This window comes from Rhinoderma darwinii, chromosome 2, assembly GCF_050947455.1.
Source record: "Rhinoderma darwinii isolate aRhiDar2 chromosome 2, aRhiDar2.hap1, whole genome shotgun sequence".
Classification (NCBI taxonomy): domain Eukaryota; kingdom Metazoa; phylum Chordata; class Amphibia; order Anura; family Rhinodermatidae; genus Rhinoderma; species Rhinoderma darwinii.
The window spans coordinates 365,758,517-365,780,682 of NC_134688.1; the positions used below are offsets into that span (position 1 = coordinate 365,758,517).

Genomic DNA, 22,166 nt, shown 5'->3' on the forward strand with positions numbered 1-22,166 from the left:
CGCGCCGATTCCGGCAGTTTAACCCATTAAATGCCGCTGTCAATAGTGACAGCGGCATTTAATGTGTTTGACAGAGGGGGGAGCTCCCTCTGTCACCCGATCGGCGCCCCCGCAAACAATTCGCGGGTCGCCGTCGGGTTTCCATGACAGCCGGGGGTCTAACAAAGACCCCCAGGTCTGCCTTCAGCATCTGCCTGTTAGGCGATGCCGGAGGCATGACCTAATAGGTTGCCTGTCAGTTTTACACTGACAGGCAATAATGCTTCGGTATACTAAGTATACCAAAGCATTATATATGCGATCGGCACATCGCATAGTGAAGTCCCCTGGTGGGACTAAAAAAAAAAATGTAAAACAGTTAAATAAAGTTTGTGAAAAAAAAAAAAATAATAATTCGACAATTTTTTTCCAATATAAGACATACCCCGAAAGTAAGACATAGTGGGGCTTTTGGGGATAAAAAGAAAGTAAGACACTGTCTTACTTTCGGGGAAACACGGTACTAGCAGCCTAAGTGCTGAGAGAAGACATCAGGACCGGATTGGTGTCGGTCCTGATGACGTGATCACCATGATAAAGCTATCATGGTGTTCACAGCAAAGTTTGTTGCAGCAGCAAAGTTTGTTGCAGCAACAAATTTCGTGCTGTTTGTTACACTGTTTCTCCTCCCTCCCTGTCAGATCGTTCTGAGACAGTGGGGGAGAAGAAGCTGTGCCGAGCAGCTGCTGTGTGTCTCCTATAAAGACACACCGACTGTGAAAAACACACACAAATAACACCTCCACATAGTTTAGTGTAGGCAGCTAGCTATAGTTTAGGTAGATAGTACTCAGACTAGGACAATTAATTAGTTAATCAATAATCAATTAGGGCTTATAATATGTGTGTGTGTATATATATATATATATATATATACATACACACACACACCACATATAAATATATATATATATATCTGTCTCTCTATATATTTACATCTATAAAATTATATAGATATATATTTATATACTGTGTATGTGTGTGTATATATATATATATATATATATATATACACATACACGTCTATATTATATTATATATATATATATATATATATATATATATATATATATATATACACACACACGTAATATATATTATATATAGACATATTTTAAATTTGTTAACACTAAAATTTAATAATTAGGGATGTTATATATCTATATCATCATATAGATATATACGTACATGTAATATATACGTATACACACATATACTTATATAAATCTCTTCATATATTTTACACGTCTGTAAATTCTAAATACATTGATTCATTGTTAGGCTGTGTTCACACAGAATTTTTTGCAGGAGGAAAATTCCTCCTGCAAAAACTGCTCCGGACGTTTTTTGCACAGTGGTTTGCCAAAAACTCGTCAAAACACTCGTCGAGGTGTTTTTTTTACCCTTCTGACTGATTGAAATGGGAGACATTTTCGGGCGGTTTTTGACGAGTTTTGCAGAGCGGTTTCCGCGCCGAAAAACTTGTAAAAAAACCTCTGTGTGAACAGGGCCTTAGGGTTGTTCATAAATTTATTGATCAATGGATTAGTGGACTTTTTCTTTGTTACTTTTATTAAAACGGTTACAAAAAATAAGTAAATTTCACCTCTACTTTGCTTTAGTTCCTGTGTAATGTCTAAAGGGTTAAGAAACTTCCTGAATGCTGTTTTGAATACTTTGAGTGGTGAAGTTTTTAAAATGGGGTGAATTATGGGGAGTTTCTACTATATAAGGCCCTCAAAGTCACCTCAGAAGTGAACGGGTCCCTAAAAAAATAGGTTTTGGAAATTTCTTGAAAATGTGAGAAATTGCTGCTAAAGTTCTAAGCCGTGTAACGTCCTAGAAAAATAAAAGGATGTTCAAAAAACGATGCAAACATAAATTAGACATATGGGAAATGTTAACTCGTAAATATTGTGTGTGGTATTAATATCTGTTTTGCAAGCAGATACATTACAATTTAGAAAAATGCAATTTTTTGCAAATTTTCTATAAATTTTGGTGTTTTTCACAAATAAATATTGAATTTATCTACCAAATTTTTTTACAGACGTAAAGTACAATATGTCACGAGAAAACAATCTCAGAATCGCTTGGATAAGTAAAAGCATTCCGGAGTTATTACCACATAAAGTGACACATGTCAGATTTGAAAAAATCGCCTGCGTCCACAAGGCCAAAACAGGCTGTGTCCTGAAGGGGTTAAATTTGTGAGTATTTGGACAGTTTCTGCTTGAATATCTTTGCAGGATGTCAGAATAGCCTCCCAGAGCTTCTGTTTTGATGTGAACTGCCTCCTACCCTCATAGATATTTTGCTTGAGGATGCTACAAAGGTTCTCAATAGGGTTGAGGTCAGGGGAACAAGGGGGCCACACCATGAGTTTCTCTCCTTTTATGCCCATAGCAGCCAATGACACAGAGGTATTCTTTGCAGCATGAGATGGTGCATTGTCATGCATGAAGATAATTTTGCTACGGAAGGCACGGTTCTTCTTTTTGTACCACGGAAGAAAGTGGTCAGTCATAAACTCTACGTACTTTGCAGAGGTCATTTTTACACCGTCAGGGACCCTAAAGGGGCCTACCAGCTCTCTCCCCATGATTCCAGCCCAAAACATGACTCCGCCACCTCCTTGCTGATGTCGCAGCCTTAATGGGACATGGTGGCCATTCACCAACCATCCACTACTCCATCCATCTGGACCATCCAGGGTTGCACGGCACTCATCAGTAAAAAACACGGTTTGAAAATTAGTCTTCATGTATTTCTGAGCCCACTGCAACCGTTTCTGAGCATTGTTTAGGGGTGGCCGAATAATAGCTTTATACACACTTGCAAACCTCTTCTGGAGGATCCTACACCTTGAGGTTCGCGGGACTCCAGAGGCACCAGCGGCTTGAAATACCTGTTTGCTTGTAATGTCAGGATAGGGAGACAGACAGGTGAGCCCTAATCCACCCGCCACTCAGTCCCTGCCTATTTACACAGCCCGTCCTAGGCGACGGCGTATAACTGGGCGACGGTCCCTACGCTCAATATGTGCATGACAGACAAACAAGACAAGGGAACACAAAAGCAAAGGAATGTGGGGAAGTTGCCCACGGCAACACCGTGAGCCACAGAGTATTGGACGAGCCGAGTCAAACCAGGAGTGTACGTGGTAACAAATGCAGAGCAGGAGAATAGTCAGTCAAGCCAGGGTCAATATGAAGCAGAGGTCAATAGTAACAGCAGGAACAGCAGAGCCAGGAAACAGATGAATCACAGGCAAAGGACAAGCAGCAAATGAAGGTATAAGTGGACCAAGGGCGGGAGCTAGAACCGTCTGGCCAGGCTGCGATAGGCTCTCCCACTCCTCAGCCTACCAGCCTGAGTGGTAGCTGATCGAGTCACTCTAGCAGACCCAGGAACAGATGCAGGCTGATTAACCACGGGCGTCGACACAGAAGCTGTGTCAGGCAAATCCTTCACAGTACCCCCCCCCTTTATGAGGGGCCACTAGACCCTTCCTAGGTGGACCTGGCTTGTTGGGGAACCGAAGATGGAACTTCCTGATTAATAACCCGGTGTGAACATCCCGGGCGGGTACCCAAGTCCTCTCAGGCCCGTATCCTCGCCAATGGACCAGGTACTGGAGGCAGCCTTGGACCATCCTGTTGTCCACAATCTTGGCCACCTCGAATTCTACCCCTTCAGGGGTAAGAACAGGGACTGGAAGTTTCCTCGAGGTAGCCAAGGACGGGGAGCAGCGTTTCAGGAGGGAGGCATGGAACACGTGTATTTGAAAAGACGGGGCTAACTCCAGCCGGAAGGAGACAGGGTTAATGACCTCAATGACCTTGTACGGCCCTATATACCGGGGAGCAAATTTTTGGGACGGAACTTTAAGGCACAAATTTTTTTTATGACAGCCACACCCGATCCCCGACCACAAACAAGGGGTTAGCAGAACGTCTTTTATCTGCCTGAGTCGTTTCTATGCTCTGGGACGCCTCAAGGTTCTTCTGAACCTGGGCCCAGACTGTGCACAGTTCCCGATGAACGACATCTACCTCGGGGTAGTTGGAACCACCAGGTGAAACGGAGGAGAACCGTGGATTAAATCCAAAATTACAGAAAAAGGGGGAGACCCCTGACGAGTTACTGACCCGGTTATTGAGGGAAAATTCGGCGAGGGGAATGAAGGAGACCCAATCATCTTGGCAGTCAGAGATAAAACACCTTAAATATTGTTCTAGAGACTGATTAGTCCTCTCGGTTTGGCCATTAGTTTCAGGATGGAAGGCCGAGGAGAAGGACAGATCAATCTCCAACTTCTTGAAACAAACTGTACCACTCTGTTAGAAACAATATTGACAGGAACCCCATGGAGACGCAGGATGTGTTTGACAAACAAGGTAGCTAACGTCTTGGCATTGGGTTGTTTCTTGAGGGGCACAAAGTGGCACATCTTACTGAAGCGGTCTACTACAACCCACACCACCGTCTTGCCTTGGGCTGGAGGCAGATCGGTGATAAAATCCATGGAGATATGGGTCCAAGGTCTCTGGGGAATGGGCAAAGAACATAGTAAGCCCGCTGGTCGGGACCTGGGAGTCGTGGACCTAGCACAAATTTCACAAGCGGCGACGTAGGCCCTAACATCTTTAAGCAACCCAGGCCACCAATAGGTTCTAGAAATGAGGTGCTTGGTACCCAGGATGCCTGGATGGCCAGATAGTGCAGAGTCATGATTCTCCGTGAGTACCCTTAGCCGGAATTGCAGAGGAACAAACAGCTTGTTCTCAGCAAGGTTGTCGGGAGCTGAACCTTGATCAGCCGCAATTTCGGAGACTAAATCAGAATCAATAGAGGATATGATTATACCTGGGGGCAAAATACAAGCAGGATCCTCCTCCGGAGGAGGGCTGGCCATGAAGCTACGCGACAGCGCATCAGCTTTAATATTTTTAGACCCAGCCCTATAGGTTACCACAAAGTTGAATCTAATAAAAAACAACGCCCATCGAGCTTGTATCGGGTTTAACCTCCGGGCAGATTGTAGAAAAAACTGATTCTTGTGGTCGGTAAGGACCGTTACCTGGTGCCTAGCCCCCTCCAGGAAGTGGCGCCACTCTTCTAATGCCCATTTAATGGCTAAGAGTTCGCGGTTGCCAACGTCGTAGTTACTCTCAGTGGGGGAGAACTTCCTGGAGAAGTAGGCACAGGGACGGAGATGGGTGAGAGACCTAGTACCCTGGGACAATACAACACCCACTCCCACCTCGGAGGCGTCAACCTCCACGATGAATGGCTCCATCTGGTTAGGCTGAATCAGCACTGGGACAGAGATAAAGCACCTCTTAAGGAACTCAAAAGCCTGGACCGCCTCCGGAGGCCAGTGGAGGAGATCGGCACCTTTGCGAGTAAGGTCCGTAAGAGGCTTAGCGACGACCGATAAGTTAGCAATAAATCTCCTATAATAATTAGCAAACCAAAGGAAGCACTGTTAAGCCTTCAGGGAGGCAGGTCGGACCCATTCAGCCACAGCCTGAACCTAACCTTGGCAGGGTCCATGCGGAATTCGTTAGGAATGAGAATTTGACCCAAAATTGGTATCTCCTGCCCCCCAAACACACACTTTTCGGTTTTAGGAAAGAGTTTGTTTTCCCGAAGGGCCTGGAGCACCTTCCTGACATGCTCAATGTGGGAGGACCAGTTCTTGGAAAACACCAGTATATCATCAAGGTACACTACAAGAAATACCCCCAGGTAGTCTCTTAAAATCTCATTTATGAAATTCTGGAAGACCGCAGGAAAATTACACAACCCAAAGGGCATGACCTTTGGGCGTGTTAGACGCAGTCTTCCACTCATACCCTTCTCTGATTCGGATAAGGCTGTAAGCCCCCCGAATATCAAACTTAGAGAACCACTGGGCCCCCTGAACCTGATTGAAAAGATCAGGAATCAGAGGAAGGGGATACTGGTTCCTTACAGTGACCTTATTCAAGTTTCGGTAATCGATGCACAGCCTAAGACCACCACCCTTCTTCCCTACGAAGAAGAAGCCAGCACCTACCGGAGAAGTAGAGGGACGAATGTAACCCTTGGCCAGGCTTTCCTGGATATATTCTCTCATGGCTTCACGTTCGGGACAAGAGAGATTAAATATCCTACCTTTAGGGAGCTTAGCTCCTGGTACCAAATCGATAGCGCAATCGTACTCTCTATGAGGAGGTAACTCTTAGGAAGCTTTTTTAGAAAAAACATCAGCGAAATCCTGAATAAACTCAGGTAGAGTGTTCACCTCCTCAGCGAGAGAAACCAAATTAATAGAAAAACAGGAGGTCATGCATTCATTACCCCATTTAGTAAGATCCCCGGTATTCCAGTTAAACGTGGGATTATGCATCTGCAACCAAGGAAGGCCTTAAACCAAATCGGACGATAATCCCTGCATCACCAACACCGAACATTGCCCCGAATGAATGGCGTCCGCAATGAGTTAAAAAACAGGGGTATGCTGCGTAAAATAACCATTAGCAAGTGGGATGAAGTCGATACCCACTACCGGGACAGGTTTAGGCAAATCAATGAATGGCATGGCTGGAGACATAGCAAATTCCACAGACATAATATTAGCAGAAGACCCTGAATCCACGAAGGCACTGCCGGTAGCAGACCTACCACCAAAAGAGACCTGAAAGGGAAGCAAGATTTTATTAGGTTTCATGTATACGGGAAATACCTGTGCGCCCAAGCGACCTCCTAGATGGTCACTTAGACGCGGAACTTTTCCGGCTGCTTATTCTTACGTCTAGGACAGTCGTTTACTTGATGCTTGCCATCCCCACAGTAGAAGCAGAGACCATTCTTCCTGCGGAACTCTCTATGTTGTTGGGGAGACACGGAGGCCCCGACTTGCATTGGTTCATCCGAGTTTTCCGTGGAAGAACGAAGCAACGGAGCCTCGGGGCCATCATAGGGGAGCCAGAGAAGAATGCACAAAAACGTTCAAGTCGCCGTCGTTCACTGAGACGTCGGTCAAGACGTACCGCTAAAGCCATTACCTGATCTAGAGAGTCAGAAGAGGGATAACTAAGGAACAGGTCTTTTAGAGCGTTCGACAGACCCAATCTAAACTGGCATCTCAAGGCAGGGTCCTTCCACCGAGAAGCTACACACCACTTCCTAAATTCAGAACAGCACTCCTCAACGGGTCTCTTACCCTGACGTAAGGTCACCAGCTGACTCTCGGCAAAGGCAGTCTTGTCAGTCTCTTCATAGATGAGTTACGAGAGCCCAAAAAAAAATGTCAACAGAAGAGAGTTCAGGGGCGTCAGGGGCCAAGGAGAAGGCCCATTCCTGGGGGCCGTCCTGGAGCCGGGACAGCTGGCCGTCCTGGAGCTGGCTCTCAGAACCTGAGGAGTGGGGCCTTAAATGGAAATAGAGCCTACAACTTTCCAGAAAGGATAAAAAAGTCTTCCAGTCCCCTGAGAACCGGTCAGGCAACATGAGGTGGGGTTCAAGAGATGGGGTGGAGGGCACTACCTGGGTAGCATCACGCAGGTTGCACCTCTGAGCCAGGTCTTGGACCTGTAGGGAGAGACCCTGCATTTGCTGAGCCAGGGCCTCAAGGGGGTCCATAGTGTGTCAGGGACCGGGGTAGAAAAGGTATATGGGCCTGTGATTATGTAATGTCAGGATAGGGAGACAGACAGGTGAGCCCTAATCTACCCGCCACTCAGTCCCTGCCTACTTGCACAGCCCGTCCTAGGCGACGGCGTACAACTGGGCGATGGTCCCTACGCTTAATTTGTGCACGACAGACAAACAAGACAAGGGAACACAAAAGCAAAGGAATGTGGGGCTGTTGCCCACGGCAACACCGCGAGCAACAGAGTAGTGGACGAGCCGAGTCAAACCAGGTGTGTACGTGGTAACAAATGCAGAGCCGGAGAATAGTCAGTCAAGCCAGGGTCAAAATGAAGCAGTGGTCAATAGTAACAGCAGGAACAGCTGAGCCAGGAAACGGAAGAATCACAGGCAAAGGACAAGCAGCAAATGAAGGTATAAGTGGACCAAGGGCGGGAGCTAGAACCGTCTGGCCAGGCTGCGATAGGCTCTCCCACTCCTCAGCCTACCAGCCTGAGTGGTAGCAGATCAAGTCACTCTAGCAGACCTAGGAACAGATGCAGGCTGATTAACCACGGGCGTCGACACAGAAGCTGTGTCAGGCAAATCCTTCACATTGCTGCTTTGCAATGGCATTTTAGCAGCTGCTCTCCTAATCCTATTAATTTGTCTGGCAGAAACCTTCCTCATTATGCCTCTATCTGAACCCGTCTGTGCTCTGAATCAGCCGCAAATCTTTTCACAGTACGATGATCACGTTTACGTTTTCTTGAAATATCCAATGTTTTCATACCTTGTCCAAGGTATTGCACTATTTCACGCTTTTTGGCAGCAGAGAGATCCTCTTTCTTTCCCATATTGCTTGAAACCTGTGGCCTGCTTAATAATGTGGAACGTCCTTCAGTAGTTTTCCTTTGATTGGGCACACCTGGCAAACTAATTATCACAGGTGTCTGAGATTGATTACAGTGATCCAAAGAGCCCTAAGACACAATACCATCCATGAGATTAATTGAAAAACTAATAATTAAATGTTTATGACACTTAAATCCAATGTGCATAATAATTTGGAACACGGTGTATAGCACTACGACCCTATAGCTATGGATAGGATTAGATACAGTGGCTCAGCAGACAGTATCACATATGATAGGATTAGATATAGGGCCCAGCTCGCTGACATTGCGACTCCAGCGCTGGACCCAGGAAAGTATAAGAATTGCTGTGCTTTTTTATGTGTCACAATTTTTTGTGTTTTTTTAAAGGTTCGGTTGTTGGACTACTTCGGATTCAAGGACTACTTCGATGACGGCATTTTTTTTATTCTCAATAAAATAGTTAATGAGGGTTGGGTGATAGTTTTTTATTTCAATAAAATATTTTTTCTATGTTCTTGTATTTTTTTTAAACTTTATTACTACTGTTTTAGTAATGGCCGCTGGTTGATTGACAGCGTCCAATACGAAGGTGGGCTTAGTGTTAGCCGGACCAGAGGTTAACACTTAACCCCATTATTACCCTGGTACCCACTGCCACCATGGGTACCGGGAGGAGCCGGGTGTGATCCAGAACCCGACTATCTGTAGTGACGGGCGGGTATGGGGCAGCCGCTGGCTGGTATTAATAGGCTGGGAAAGCCCAAAAACAGTGTCCCTTCCCACCCTGGTAATGCTAGTCTGCTGCTGCTTTGGTGTATGAAAAATGGGGAGGACCCCACATTTTTTCCAATAATTTTTTATTTTTTAAATGACGTGGGCCCTCCACCCCATTTTTCATAACCAGCCAGAGACAACATAGCAGCAGCAGACTAGCATTACCAGGATGGGAAGCCCCACTGTTTTTGGGCTTTCCCTGCCTAATAATTCCCTGCCTGCGGCTGCCCCCGTGCCGACCATCATTACAGATGGTCGGGTACTGAATCGCACCCCGCTTTTCCTGGCACACCTGGTAGGGGTGGATACCGGGGTAATAATGGGGGTTTGTGTTAGACTATGCATCGGCTAACACTAAGCCTCGCCTTAGTAATGATTCCGTCAATCAGACAGCGGCCATTACTAGGGCGGTAGTAATAAAGTTTTAAAAAAATACAAAGACATAGAAAAAATATTTTATTGAATAAAAAAAAACCCACACAACCCTCGTTAACCATTTTATTGAAAATAAAAAAAAGCCGTCATTGAAGTAGTCCTCGAATCCGACGTAGTCCCACAACTGAACCTGTAAAAAAAAACATTTGTAACACAGGTGGTAGGCTTAGATACAGGGCCAATGTGTGATACTGTCTGTTGGACCCTGTATCTAAGTCTACCACAATGTATACTTAGATACAGGGCCCAGCAGACAGTAATCTTATAGAATATAAAATTACTGTTTGCTGGGGCCTTGTATCTAAGCCTACCATGTGATAAGCTTGGATACAGGGCCTAGCAGACAGGATCACACCATGCCACTCGCAGTAAAAAAAAAAGCGGCATGCTCATTCTTGCCGTGGTTCCGCCTCTGACCTCCCTTTGAAATTAATTGGAGGCAGAGAAAGCGTTTTTCGTGACGTTCATTGCCCGCGGCGCTCAATGACCGCAGGCAAAAAGTGTCACAAAGTCTGCCTCATATGTGCTTAAGGAATTTTGAGGCAGATTTTTCTGCCTGCAAAAAAACTCAGTGGAAACAGGCCTATAGCCTATCAGTGGCTTAGGGATCTCATTGCATTTTTGTGGCACAATTTTAAAAATCGCGGCAATACTGCAGCAATTTTGCCGTGATTAAGAAAATCGTGGCACAAAACGCATCAAGATCGGGAAACAAATGTAAACGTGAGTGATTTGGGAGCACTTACTGTAGGAGCCCTGTAGTGATGTTCACAGCCCTCTGCAGTCTCTAAGGCTGGGTTCACACACCCTATTTACGGACGTAATTTGGGCGTTTTAGGCGAAAATACGGCTCCAATGCGCCGGAAAACATCTGCCCATTCATTTGAATGGGCTTTACGATGTACTGTGCCGACGGTCAATTTTTTTACACGCCGCTGTCAAAAGACGGCGCGTAAAAAAGACGCCCACGTCAAAGAAGTGCCTGTCACTTCTTGGGTCGTAATTGGAGCCGTTTTCCATTGGCACCATAGAAAAACAGCTCCAATTACGTCCGTAATGGACGCAGCGAAAAACGCCGGCAACATGCCATTACGTCTGAAATTCAGTAGCTGTTTTCTCCTGAAAACAGCTCCGTGATTTCAGCCGTAATGGACGCTGCCGTGTGAACATACCCTAAGGAATCGCTAATGATTGGACTTCAAACTGCAGGTACTACACCCGGTAAGGTCTCAGGAGACGTCATGACTGGGATCTTCTCTCCTGGGTGGAAGCACTTCTTTCAAGTTTGCGGCCTCCAGTCTTCATGCTGTTTGTGCAGCAGCCTCATATCATTGTTTTAAGAGGTGGTGCGGGCGGACTCTTAGGCCCCCCTGGCTTTCAAAGTCACAAGACCCCCATAGCTACACCACTGCACGTTTTTATACATTGATTTATATTTATATTGAGTATATACTTTGACCATGAAGATGTTTAAAGCTGCTTAGACGCTAGGGATTTTTGCCAATTTTTTCTTTTTAAATGTATAATTATTATTATATGGCTGGGTTCACACGACCTATTTTCAGGCGTAAACGAGGCGTATTATGCCTCGATTTACGCCTGAAAATACGGCTACAATACGTCGGCAAACATCTGCCCATTCATTTGAATGGATTTGCCGACATACTGTGCCGAAGACCTGTAATTTACGCGTCGGAGTTTGACAGCTGTCAAACGACGACGCGTAAAATGACTGCCTCGTCAAAGAAGTGCAGGGCACTTCTTTGGACGTAATTTGAGCCGTTTTTCATTGAATTCAATGAAGAACAGCTCAAATTTACGGCCGTCAAAGACGCCTCGCATAATGCGAGGAGGAGCAATTACGTTTGAAACGACGGAGCTGTTTTCTCCTGAAAACAGTCTGTAATTTCAGACGTAAAAGGCAGCTATCGTGTTCACATACCCTATCTGTTACTTATATAGCACCAACATATTATGCAGTGCTTTACAGAGGTCCTTATATATTGGGGCTTCAAATCTAAATTCCCTATTGGTATGTTCTTCTGAGGAAACCAGAGTACCCAGAGGAAACCCACGCAAACATGCAGATGTTGTTCTTGATTAGATTTGAGCCCAGGACCCCAGTGCTGCAAGGCAATAGTGCTAACCACTGAGCCACCGTGGATAATTGCCATCTATTCAACATTACTCACCCTGAAAAAGCCCTTTCATTTTTAATTATTCTTAAATTCCTTTTTACTGGGCTGTCTGTCTGCTTTTATATTTTCTAGCAGGATTTTGTCATAAATACAGAGAAACCTTTCAACGTTGCAAATGTTTTTTATTTTAATTAAAAAATAAAGTTTATCAACGTTTCAATCAAAATGAATCAAGTCTCATCAATTTGTCAATAAAAATATAGCATAACAGGATATCAGTACACAAAATACACACAGCATGACATCAGATTTCTACAGGATATACAAAAAGAAAACAAAAGTATGTCAGCCATATGGCAAATATAAATTTACAGAAGTATGAATCTCAAAAAAACACGTCCCGCCTCTGCAAACCGGGAGAAAGGCATGCAGTACAACTGTAGCATGCAATATTTAAAAATGAAACAAACAATTGTTATATAGTGCAATAAAACACAAATAGTATTGAAGTCGTGCGTTCCCCAAAAGGTAGGATTAAACCTTACTTAAGAGGGTTCAATGACCCACTGAGACCGATCTTCCAGAGGGGAAACTAGCTTGTACTAAAGGATCACATACCTAATGGGACACAGGAGAGTCTAAGGGTATGTTCACATGCACTATTTACGGACGTAATTCAGGCGTTTTACGCCTGGAATTACGGCCGAAAATACTGCTTGAAAGCGTCGGCAAACATCTGCCCATTCATTTGAATGGGTTTTACAATGTACTGTGCAGACAGTAATTTTTTTTACGCGCCGCTGTCAAAAGATGGCGCGTAAAAAAGATTCCCGCGTCAAAGAAGTGCATGTCACTTCTTGGGACGTAATTGGAGCCGTTTTCCATTGACTCCATAGAAAAACCAGCTCCAATTACGTCCGTAATGGACGCTACGAAAAACGCCTGCACATGCCATTACGTCTGAAATTCAGGAGCTGTTTATTTTCAAAGGTAAGGTACCATTGACAGAGCATATCCAGTCACTGATGTGGGAGGGGGAGTAGGAGCCATCTAAAATTTAGCAACTATTTGTCGGGCAAGCGTCTTAGAGAGAAACGTCTGATCAACCACAGAGTGATATGACTGCGATCTATAAATAAAATACAAACCTTGGGGTCATCCAGGACAGTGACACCCATCGCGTCATGAAGAAACTTGCGGATTTGCTCCCAATACCCTCCGAGAACAGGACAGGAACACAATAAGTGAAAAAAGGAACCTGGAGACTCCCCGCACTTTGGGCATAGGTCAGAGAAATCTGGCTTAAATTTACTGAGCCTGCTAGCTGTCATGTATGCCCTATGCAAAATATATATTTGTAACATGCGCTCACTGTAATTGAGGGATACCTGAAGAGAACAATGTTCATCTGTAAGAGTTCCCACCTCCGTCTCTCAGTGAGACTCGTTTAACAGGTTCCCGACCGCTGGCCGTAAATATACGGCCAGCGGTCAGGGTCTCTAAAGTCCGGCGTATAGTATATATACGGCCGCACTTCAGAGACTGTGCACGCGCGATCGCGTGCACACAGCTCTATGCCCTGGCTGTTGCTAACAGCCATGGGCACTGGGCAGAATGTCAGGGGTCAATCTTTTGGCCCCTGAACATGTGATCGCTGTGACAACCAATCACAGCGATCACATGCATTTCTGCATAGAAAACAGTGTGCACGCGATCGCGTGCACACAGCCCTGTGCCCTCGCTGTTACCAACAGCTCTGGGCACTGGGCAGAGTATCAGGGACCAATCTGATGGTCCCTGAACATGTGGTCGCTGTGACAACCAATCACAGCGATCACATGCATTTCTGCTTATAAAACAGTGTGCACGCGATCGCGTGCACACAGCCCTGTGCCCTCGCTGTTACCAACAGCTCTGGGCACTGGGCAGAGTATCAGGGACCAATCTGATGGTCCCTGAACATGTGGTCGCTGTGAAAATCACAGCGACCACATTTGTTTTATTTTGAGTTTTCTGGCAGTAAATCTCCTGCCTCTTTTCTTCTCCTCAAATATTGTTTCAGTTTGAGGAGAAAAAGAGACTCGGGAGAATTGCTGCCAGAAGATTACAGTGAAAAAAAAAAAACAGTTACACTATAAAACATTCTCTGTATAGATAGATTTCTATCTATCTATCTATCTATCTATCTATCTATCTATCTATCCATCTATCTTTTTTTCTATCTATCTACCTTTCTTTCTTTTATTCTATTAGAATAGGCAGGTAGGGAGTATATAATTATATATATATCCACATATATATAATATATATAGCAATAGCGGTTTATTTTTTTGTTAGCGGTAGTGTAGATATATATAGCAGTTAGGCCCCATGCACACGACAGCAAAAAACCTCCGTTTTTGCGGACCGCAACTGCGGTCCGCAAAAACTGAGCCATTCACTTTCATTGAACGCTGACACCTTTCAGTAGCACTACGGAAGGGTGTCAGTGCCGTGGAAATGTTCCGGGAATTATGGAACATGTCCGTTCTTTCGCATTTTGCGGGCCGTGCTCCCATACTTTGTATGGGAGCACGGCCCGAAAATGCGGCTGTCAGTCAGCGGCCGGCCGTGCCCGCGATCGCGGACAGCAATTGCGGGCACGGTCGTGTGCATGGGGCCTTAGTTTGTGTGTTTTATAAAAAAAATAAAAAAATAAAATTTGTTTAGTTAGTGTTAGTGTTAGTTACGTTATGGCGAGGAAGTTGTTTAGCGCCGAGGAGGCATACGCCATGCTGTGGTCTGAGTCGGAGACCGCATCAGAGATGGCGTCAGAGATGGAACCTGTTTTAGGTAGTGACGATGACAGCGTCACTTCAGGTTCATCTTCAGGGGACGTTGTCCCTGATGCAGTCGAAACTGCAGAACATGAAAGCGCAGGGCCAAGTAGCGCTGTAGCACGGGACAGCCTGGTCCCTCCAGTCCAGGCTCTTGTATGGGCACCTGCCCCATCTTTTGGGCCTAGAATCCACGGATTTACTGCCACTCCTGGCATAACCGTGGACAATACAAATTTTGTCCAAATGGATTAGTTCCATTTATTTATAACGGACGACATCCTAAATCAGATTGTCCACGAAACAAATTTATATGCCACGCAATATATAAGGCAGAAACCTTCATCCACCCATGCCAGAGATTGGACGCCCACCAATTTGCAGGAATTAAAAAAAAATTTGGGGCTCACCCTAAATATGGGTATTGTCAAAAAGCCCTCCATTAGGTCTTACTGGTCAACAAGACCCGCCCAAGCCACCCCAGTAGATTCTGCAGTAATGCCCAGGTCTCGTTATGAGACAATAATGAGGTTCCTCCACTTCAATGACAACGCACAGGCCCCCCCAAGTACCGATGCAAACCGGGATCGGTTGTTCAAAATAAGACCGCTAATAAATTCCCTGAATAATTTATTTCTGCAACTCTACACCCCTGAGCAGAATGTAAGTGTGGACGAGCAGATATTTTGGAAGTGTTATAGAAACTCTGTTGAGTTTTGTAAAACCAGCTTTGAAAAAAAGCGATATGTGAAATAATCTTCTTCTATCGTCCGCCCTCCTACATCTCTATGTGATAAATAAGGCCACATATTTGGTATCCCCGTGCACGGGAGAAGTGGCAGAATGTGAACGGAGATAATTTTGACCGTTGTCTATACCGTGTGTGAAAAATGCTGGTATAAACTGACGCATTTGCTAAAAAATTGCTAATTTTATTTTGTTCCATCTTATTCAAGAAACTTTCAGAAGAAAACTGGACTGTCTAAAAATATGATAAACCCCTTGATGAAAACCTTGTGGGGTCTACTTGCGTGAATGAAGTCATTTATGGGGTGATTCTAATCTTTCAGCAGCATTAGGCCCCCCAGAAAACAGTATGCGGCTATAAAATCAAATGCAAAATTCCTGGACCGAAAAGGCCAAAAAGCCTCCTTTTATGCCAAGCCCTGGCACATGCCCGCACAGTGAATAAGGCACACATATTTGGTATCCCCATGCACGGGAGAAGTGGAAGAACGTGAAAGGAGATGAATTTTGGCCGTGGTCCATACCGTGTGTGAAAAATACTAGCCTAAACTGACGCATTTGCTAAAAAAGTGCTGATTTTATTTTGTTCCATCTTATTCAAGAAACTTTCAGAAGAAAACTGGAATTGCTAAAAATATGATAAACCCCTTGAAGGAAACCTTGTGGGGTCTACTTGTGTGAACGAAGTCATTTTTGGGGTGTTTCCAATGTTTCAGCAGCATTAGGCCCCCCAGAAAACAGTATGCGGCTATAAAATCAAGTGCAGAATTCCTGGACCGAAAAGGCCAAAAAGCCTCTTTTTATGCCAAGCCCTGGCACATGCCCATGAATAAAGCACACATATTTGGTATCCCCATGCACGGGAGAAGAGGAAGAATGTGAAATGCGATGAATTTTGTCCGTGGTCCATTTTGTGTGTGAAAAAGCTAGCATAAACTGACGCATTTGTTAAAAAAAAAAGCTAATTTTATTTTGTTCCATCTTATTCAAGAAACTTTCAGAAGAAAACTGGACTGTCTAAAAATATGATAAACCCCTTGAAGGAAACCTTGTGGGGTCTACTTGTGTGAATGAAGTCATTTATAGGGTGTTTCTAATGTTTCAGCAGCATTAGGCCCCCCAGAAAACAGTACACTGCTATAAAATCAAATGCAGAATTCCTGGACCAAAAAGCCTCCTTTTATGCCAAGCCCTGGCACATGCCCGCACAGTGAATAAGGCACACATATTTGGTATCCCCATGCACGGGAGAAGTGGAAGAATGTGAAAGGAGATGAATTTTGACCGTGGTCTATACCGTGTGTGAAAAATGCTAGCCTAAACTGACGCATTTGCTAAAAAAGTGCTGATTTTATTTTGTTCCATCTTATTCAAGAAACTTTCAGAAGAAAACTGGACTTGCTAAAAATATGATAAACCCCTTGAAGGAAACCTTGTGGGGTCTACTTGCGTGAATGAAGTCATTTATGGGGTGATTCTAATCTTTCAGCAGCATTAGGCCCCCCAGAAAACAGTATGCGGCTCTAAAATCAAATGCAAAATTCCTGGACCGAAAAGGCCAAAAAGCCTCCTTTTATGCCAAGCCCTGGCACATGCCCGCACAGCGAATAAGGCACACATATTTGGTATCCCCATGCACGGGAGAAGTGGAAGAATGTGAAAGGAGATTAATTTTGTCCGTGGACTATACCGTGTGTGAAAAATACTAGCCTAAACTGACGCATTTGCTAAAAAAGTCCTGATTTTATTTTGTTCCATCTTATTCAAGAAACTTTCAGAAGAAAACTGGACTTGCTAAAAATATGATAAACCCCTTGAAGGAAACCTTGTGGGGTCTACTTGTGTGAATGAAGTCATTTATGGGGTGATTCTAATCTTTCAGCAGCATTAGGCCCCCCAGAAAACAGTATGCGGCTCTAAAATCAAATGCAAAATTCCTGGACCGAAAAGGCCAAAAAGCCTCCTTTTATGCCAAGCCCTGGCACATGCCCGCACAGTGAATAAGGCACACATATTTGGTATCCCCATGCACGGGAGAAGTGGAAGAACGTGAAAGGAGATGAATTTTGGCCGTGGTCTATACCGTGTGTGAAAAATACTAGCCTAAACTGACGCATTTGCTAAAAAAGTGCTGATTTTATTTTGTTCCATCTTATTCAAGAAACTTTCAGAAGAAAACTGGACTTGCTAAAAATATGATAAACCCCTTGAAGGAAACCTTGTGGGGTCTACTTGTGTGAATGAAGTCATTTATGGGGTGATTCTAATCTTTCAGCAGCATTAGGCCCCCCAGAAAACAGTATGCGGCTCTAAAATCAAATGCAAAATTCCTGGACCGAAAAGGCCAAAAAGCCTCCTTTTATGCCAAGCCCAGGCACATGCCCGCACAGTGAATAAGGCACACATATTTGGTATCCCCATGCACGGGAGAAGTGTAAGAACGTGAAAGGAGATGAATTTTGGCCGTGGTCTATACCGTGTGTGAAAAATACTAGCCTAAACTGACGCATTTGCTAAAAAAGTGCTGATTTTATTTTGTTCCATCTTATTCAAGAAACTTTCAGAAGAAAACTGGACTTGCTAAAAATATGATAAACCCCTTGAAGGAAACCTTGTGGGGGTCTACTTGTGTGAATGAAGTCATTTATGGGGTGTTTCTAATGTTTCAGCAGCATTAGGCCCCCCAGAAAACAGTATGCGGCTCTAAAATCAAATGCAAAATTCCTGGACCGAAAAGGCCAAAAAGCCTCCTTTTATGCCAAGCCCTGGCACATGCCCGCACAGCGAATAAGGCACACATATTTGGTATCCCCATGCACGGGAGAAGTGGAAGAATGTGAAAGGAGATGAATTTTGTCCGTGGTCTATACCGTGTGTGAAAAATACTAGCCTAAACTGACGCATTTGCTAAAAAAGTGCTGATTTTATTTTGTTCCATCTTATTCAAGAAACTTTCAGAAGAAAACTGGACTTGCTAAAAATATGATAAACCCCTTGAAGGAAACCTTGTGGGGTCTACTTGTGTGAATGAAGTCATTTATGGGGTGTTTCTAATGTTTCAGCAGCATTAGGCCCCCCAGAAAACAGTATGCTGCTATAAAATCAAATGCAGAATTCCTGGACCGAAAAGGCCAAAAAGCCTCCTTTTATGCCAAGCCCTGGCACATGCCCGCACAGTGAATAAGGCTCACATATTTGGTATCCCCATGCACGGGAGAAGTGGAAGAATGTGAAAGGAGATTAATTTTGGCCGTGGTTCATACCGTGTGTGAAAAATGCTAGCATAAACCGACGCAATTGTTAAATTCTTGCATTTTTTTCCAATTTTGCCCACTTTAGAGAAAAAAAAAAAAATTATATATACTGACAAATGCCACTAAAACAAAGCCCTATCTGTCCTTTAAAAAGAGTGTAAAATTCAAAGATGAACTTTATTCACCTGCTGAGTTATAGTCATCTAAAGAAGCGCATAGCAAAATTGTGAAATTTGCTCTGGTCATTTAGCTGTAAAACAGCCTAGTCCTTAACCGGTTAAGGTAAAAGGATAATAAACCCCTATACAAAATAGAAATTGAACATTGGCCTGGGCCGTGAGCAGGTATTTAGGAATGGGAAAAGAGGCCTCTAGTCATTAGGCCCCAGGAAATGTGCCTGGACTGCATGTCTAAGTTGGAGAAAGGGGAGGTGGAAGTCATAAGTGAGATGGTAGGTCTCCTTGAGAACAGCAAATATAGCACACTGTTGTCAGTCAAGTCTGCCTCATAGGTTTTATAGAACTTGACCAGAATTCCATCAGTACCCGGAGATTTATGATTCTTAGTTGTAGACAGGGCCATGGAAATTTCCTGCTCTGTAATTGGAGCACTTATGTCATCACGCTGGTCCTGTTAAAGTGAAGCAATGAGGGAGAGACTTTAAATACACCAGGGTGTCACAAGAAGTGTGCTGGAAGGTAGACATGTATAGGGAATTATATTAGTCACCAAACGACTTGGTGAGGTCTGTAGGATCCTGAAGGAGAGAGCCCTAAAGGGTTCAACATTTTAGTCACCACCAGGGGGCGCCGAGTCTACCTTAGGCAAATGAGCCAGAAGGGAAAGAAATTCAAAACAGATATTGCAAAACACAAATAGGTGTTCTGAACGCACAGAAAATCAATGAGAACAAATTTGCGCTAGCACCATTAAATTCCACCCCCACAAACCTGTGGAGGCTTGGATCCAGAGCTGGAAACCCAGAAAGAAGAGGTAATAAATGGTTAACATGAACAGTGTGTCAACTTGTGTCGTAACTGGAAAACCAGAGAAGAGGTTAGAGGACCCCAACGATGTCCAAAATGAACGTATAAGATACAGCTGAAACAAGGAAAAGCACAGGGTATGAAAAAAAACCATAAGTAAGCAGTTGTAACACAGTATAAACTAGCATCACAACTTGTCATTGAGATTGCCAGGAAAACAGGAGTATGAGTCAGTAGCAGGAGAGTGGGCAGCTGGGACCACACAAGAGTCCAGCCATGAGCAGATTTCATTAGGAGAGTCTAAGGATAAGCTTGGCCGTTGTCCACAATACGAATCCTGGAGGGGTACAGCATGGCGTATTTGAAGTTTGCTGCCTGCAGGTGCTTAACCTCAGCATAACCAGAGCATTTCTCCTGCACTTCAATGGAGAAATCTGGAAATATAAAAGCATTAGTATTGTCCAGGTGGATAGGGCCTTTTGTCACAAGCAGTCTGGAGGATGGGATGACTATAGTTCAGGAATTTTGCAATGGGGCTCCATGGGGGATTTAGGCAGGAAGCGGTGAGCTCTTTCCATGATAAACATATCCGAGAAATTGTTTCAACTATATGTTTTTATACGCAGATATTCTAGAAACGTGCTGTTATTTGGCCCCTCAACCTTCTTTGGGATCCCCACAAAGCACAGGTTACAGTGACTGAGTGTGGATGCAGGTGTTTTTTTTTAGCGTAAAGTAGGATTCAGGAGAGTGTGTTGCATCGAATTCTCACAATATTCCAAGTTGATAACCTATTGCAGCACTTCTGTAACCCTTTTTCTGGCTCACTAGGCATCTTGACGCAACAGAAATATAATCAATCTTAAACTCTTTGATCCTGGTGGCGAGGGCTGACTGGCATTGTTGAATAGCCAGCATAATCCTTTTGCATCTCAGGGTTCAGTTCAGAGGAGGTAGATGGTGTCTCCGAGTCTAAGAGGGGCATCTGGTCCGATGGCTCAACAACGGGTGTCCTTCATTAAGTCAAATATTTAAGGGGTAGCACAAGAGCAGTAGATCACCACGATCAACAGAAGTGCCCATAGACGGAACAACAGCCATGTCAAGAGTAACACTCTGCAGGTCAGGAAGTCAGGGATCGGTGGCCAATAATAGAAGGCCCAGGGTACCTTTGGCCTGACGGACTAAACGTAAGGTTATATATGGCAGCACAGCTCAAATCCGCGTAGTGTAAGGAGGGAATTGCAGCAGGGAGCAATAATCAGCAGTCCAGAATACTGGGTTACCCCACCAGTAATGCCCGGTGGGCATAGGAGCACAGTAAACTCAATCCTGTATGACCCTATAAGGGTTGGGAACTATACATATTGGCCGCATAAACTTAATCCTGTATGGCCCTTTTAGGCTTGGGGCCTATATACAGGGGCCACATAAATGGAGTAATGTATGGCCTATAATGCTGAAGGCCTACAGATATGGGCTAGATAGACTCAGGCCAATATGACCTTTAAGGCTTGGGGTCAAGAGACATCTTCCGCCTGTGACCACCTTAGATGGGGCACAGGGTGGGAGTCCACTTCCACGCCTCAGTTATGTTAGGGCAATAGCGGGTGAGATTGTAGACCACAGACACACACAGCCTCTCATTGACAGGAGGCTTATATGTATATGACGCCGACCGATGGTACAGAGCTTGCCCACATGAGGAAATGGCCGCACTCCAGGTGACAGTCAAGCTAAAGCCAGGAGGACTGGTATAATAGGAAGCCCCCCTCACTGTACCTCGCCAAGTGGAGGATGTTTCCACAAGCGTCAGCGGATCAACTCCAGGGTTGGATGCCGATTACAGGCCAGGTCGTGGGAGCACTCGGTGCCCCAATTGGTAAGTTTTTTTAAATGAATTCCTTGTCACTAACGGTCTTCTATATTAGCTAATGATGTATGCAGGATTTTGTTAACGTTAACAAAAAGGATCTGCAATATTATAGAGTGGAAAAACCCTTACGCAGGAAATAAACCAGTGTTTTGGGTAGCCCAATGTGGGCTTTAGTAAACCTCTGATATCAATGCAATCTGCTTAACAACGGTTTGCAAATTTTAGAAGTTCTATTTGTACATTACGCATATTTCTGTTTTTTTTGTTTTTATTTAAACGGCCTGCAATCGCTCTGTACTATGTAGTGCAGCATAGTACAGGAGAAGAATGAGGAACACCCGTGATGTTTTTAAACTGACCCTTACATGGCATGATGTCATGATGAGATTTGTTAACGACCAAGGTTAACGACCATTTGTTAACGACCATAGGTGTCAGGAGGATTGATGAATACAACCTGGTGTTCCTGCCACAGCTGCACATTGAAACAAACGGTGGAAAAGCGCTAATGTTGGTATGAACTGCCTGCCTTGCAAACTTTTCTTGAGTTAGGGATAGCAAACCGTATGTTATACAACATCTATAATTTTCTAAATTTTTAAT

The 22,166-nt window shown here is 44.3% G+C and overlaps 1 protein-coding gene and 1 long non-coding RNA gene across 4 annotated transcripts in view; one reads left to right on the forward strand and one right to left on the reverse strand.

The window, feature by feature from the left end:
* The window catches only part of PPM1J (protein phosphatase, Mg2+/Mn2+ dependent 1J), a 220,527-nt gene that overhangs the window by 163,899 nt on the left and 34,462 nt on the right, over positions 1-22,166 (forward strand). The window contains exon 11 of one of the 3 annotated variants that reach the window (XM_075853852.1): positions 2,090-2,266. The exons of the other annotated variants lie outside the window; for them this stretch is intronic. Coding sequence (XP_075709967.1) covers positions 2,090-2,144 — 55 coding nt within the window. The 3' untranslated portion in view covers positions 2,145-2,266. Of the gene's footprint in view, positions 1-2,089; positions 2,267-22,166 lie in introns of those variants that run through there. 3 annotated transcript variants of the gene reach the window in all.
* The window catches only part of LOC142743258 (uncharacterized), a 126,089-nt gene that overhangs the window by 34,723 nt on the left and 69,200 nt on the right, over positions 1-22,166 (reverse strand). The window lies entirely within an intron of this gene.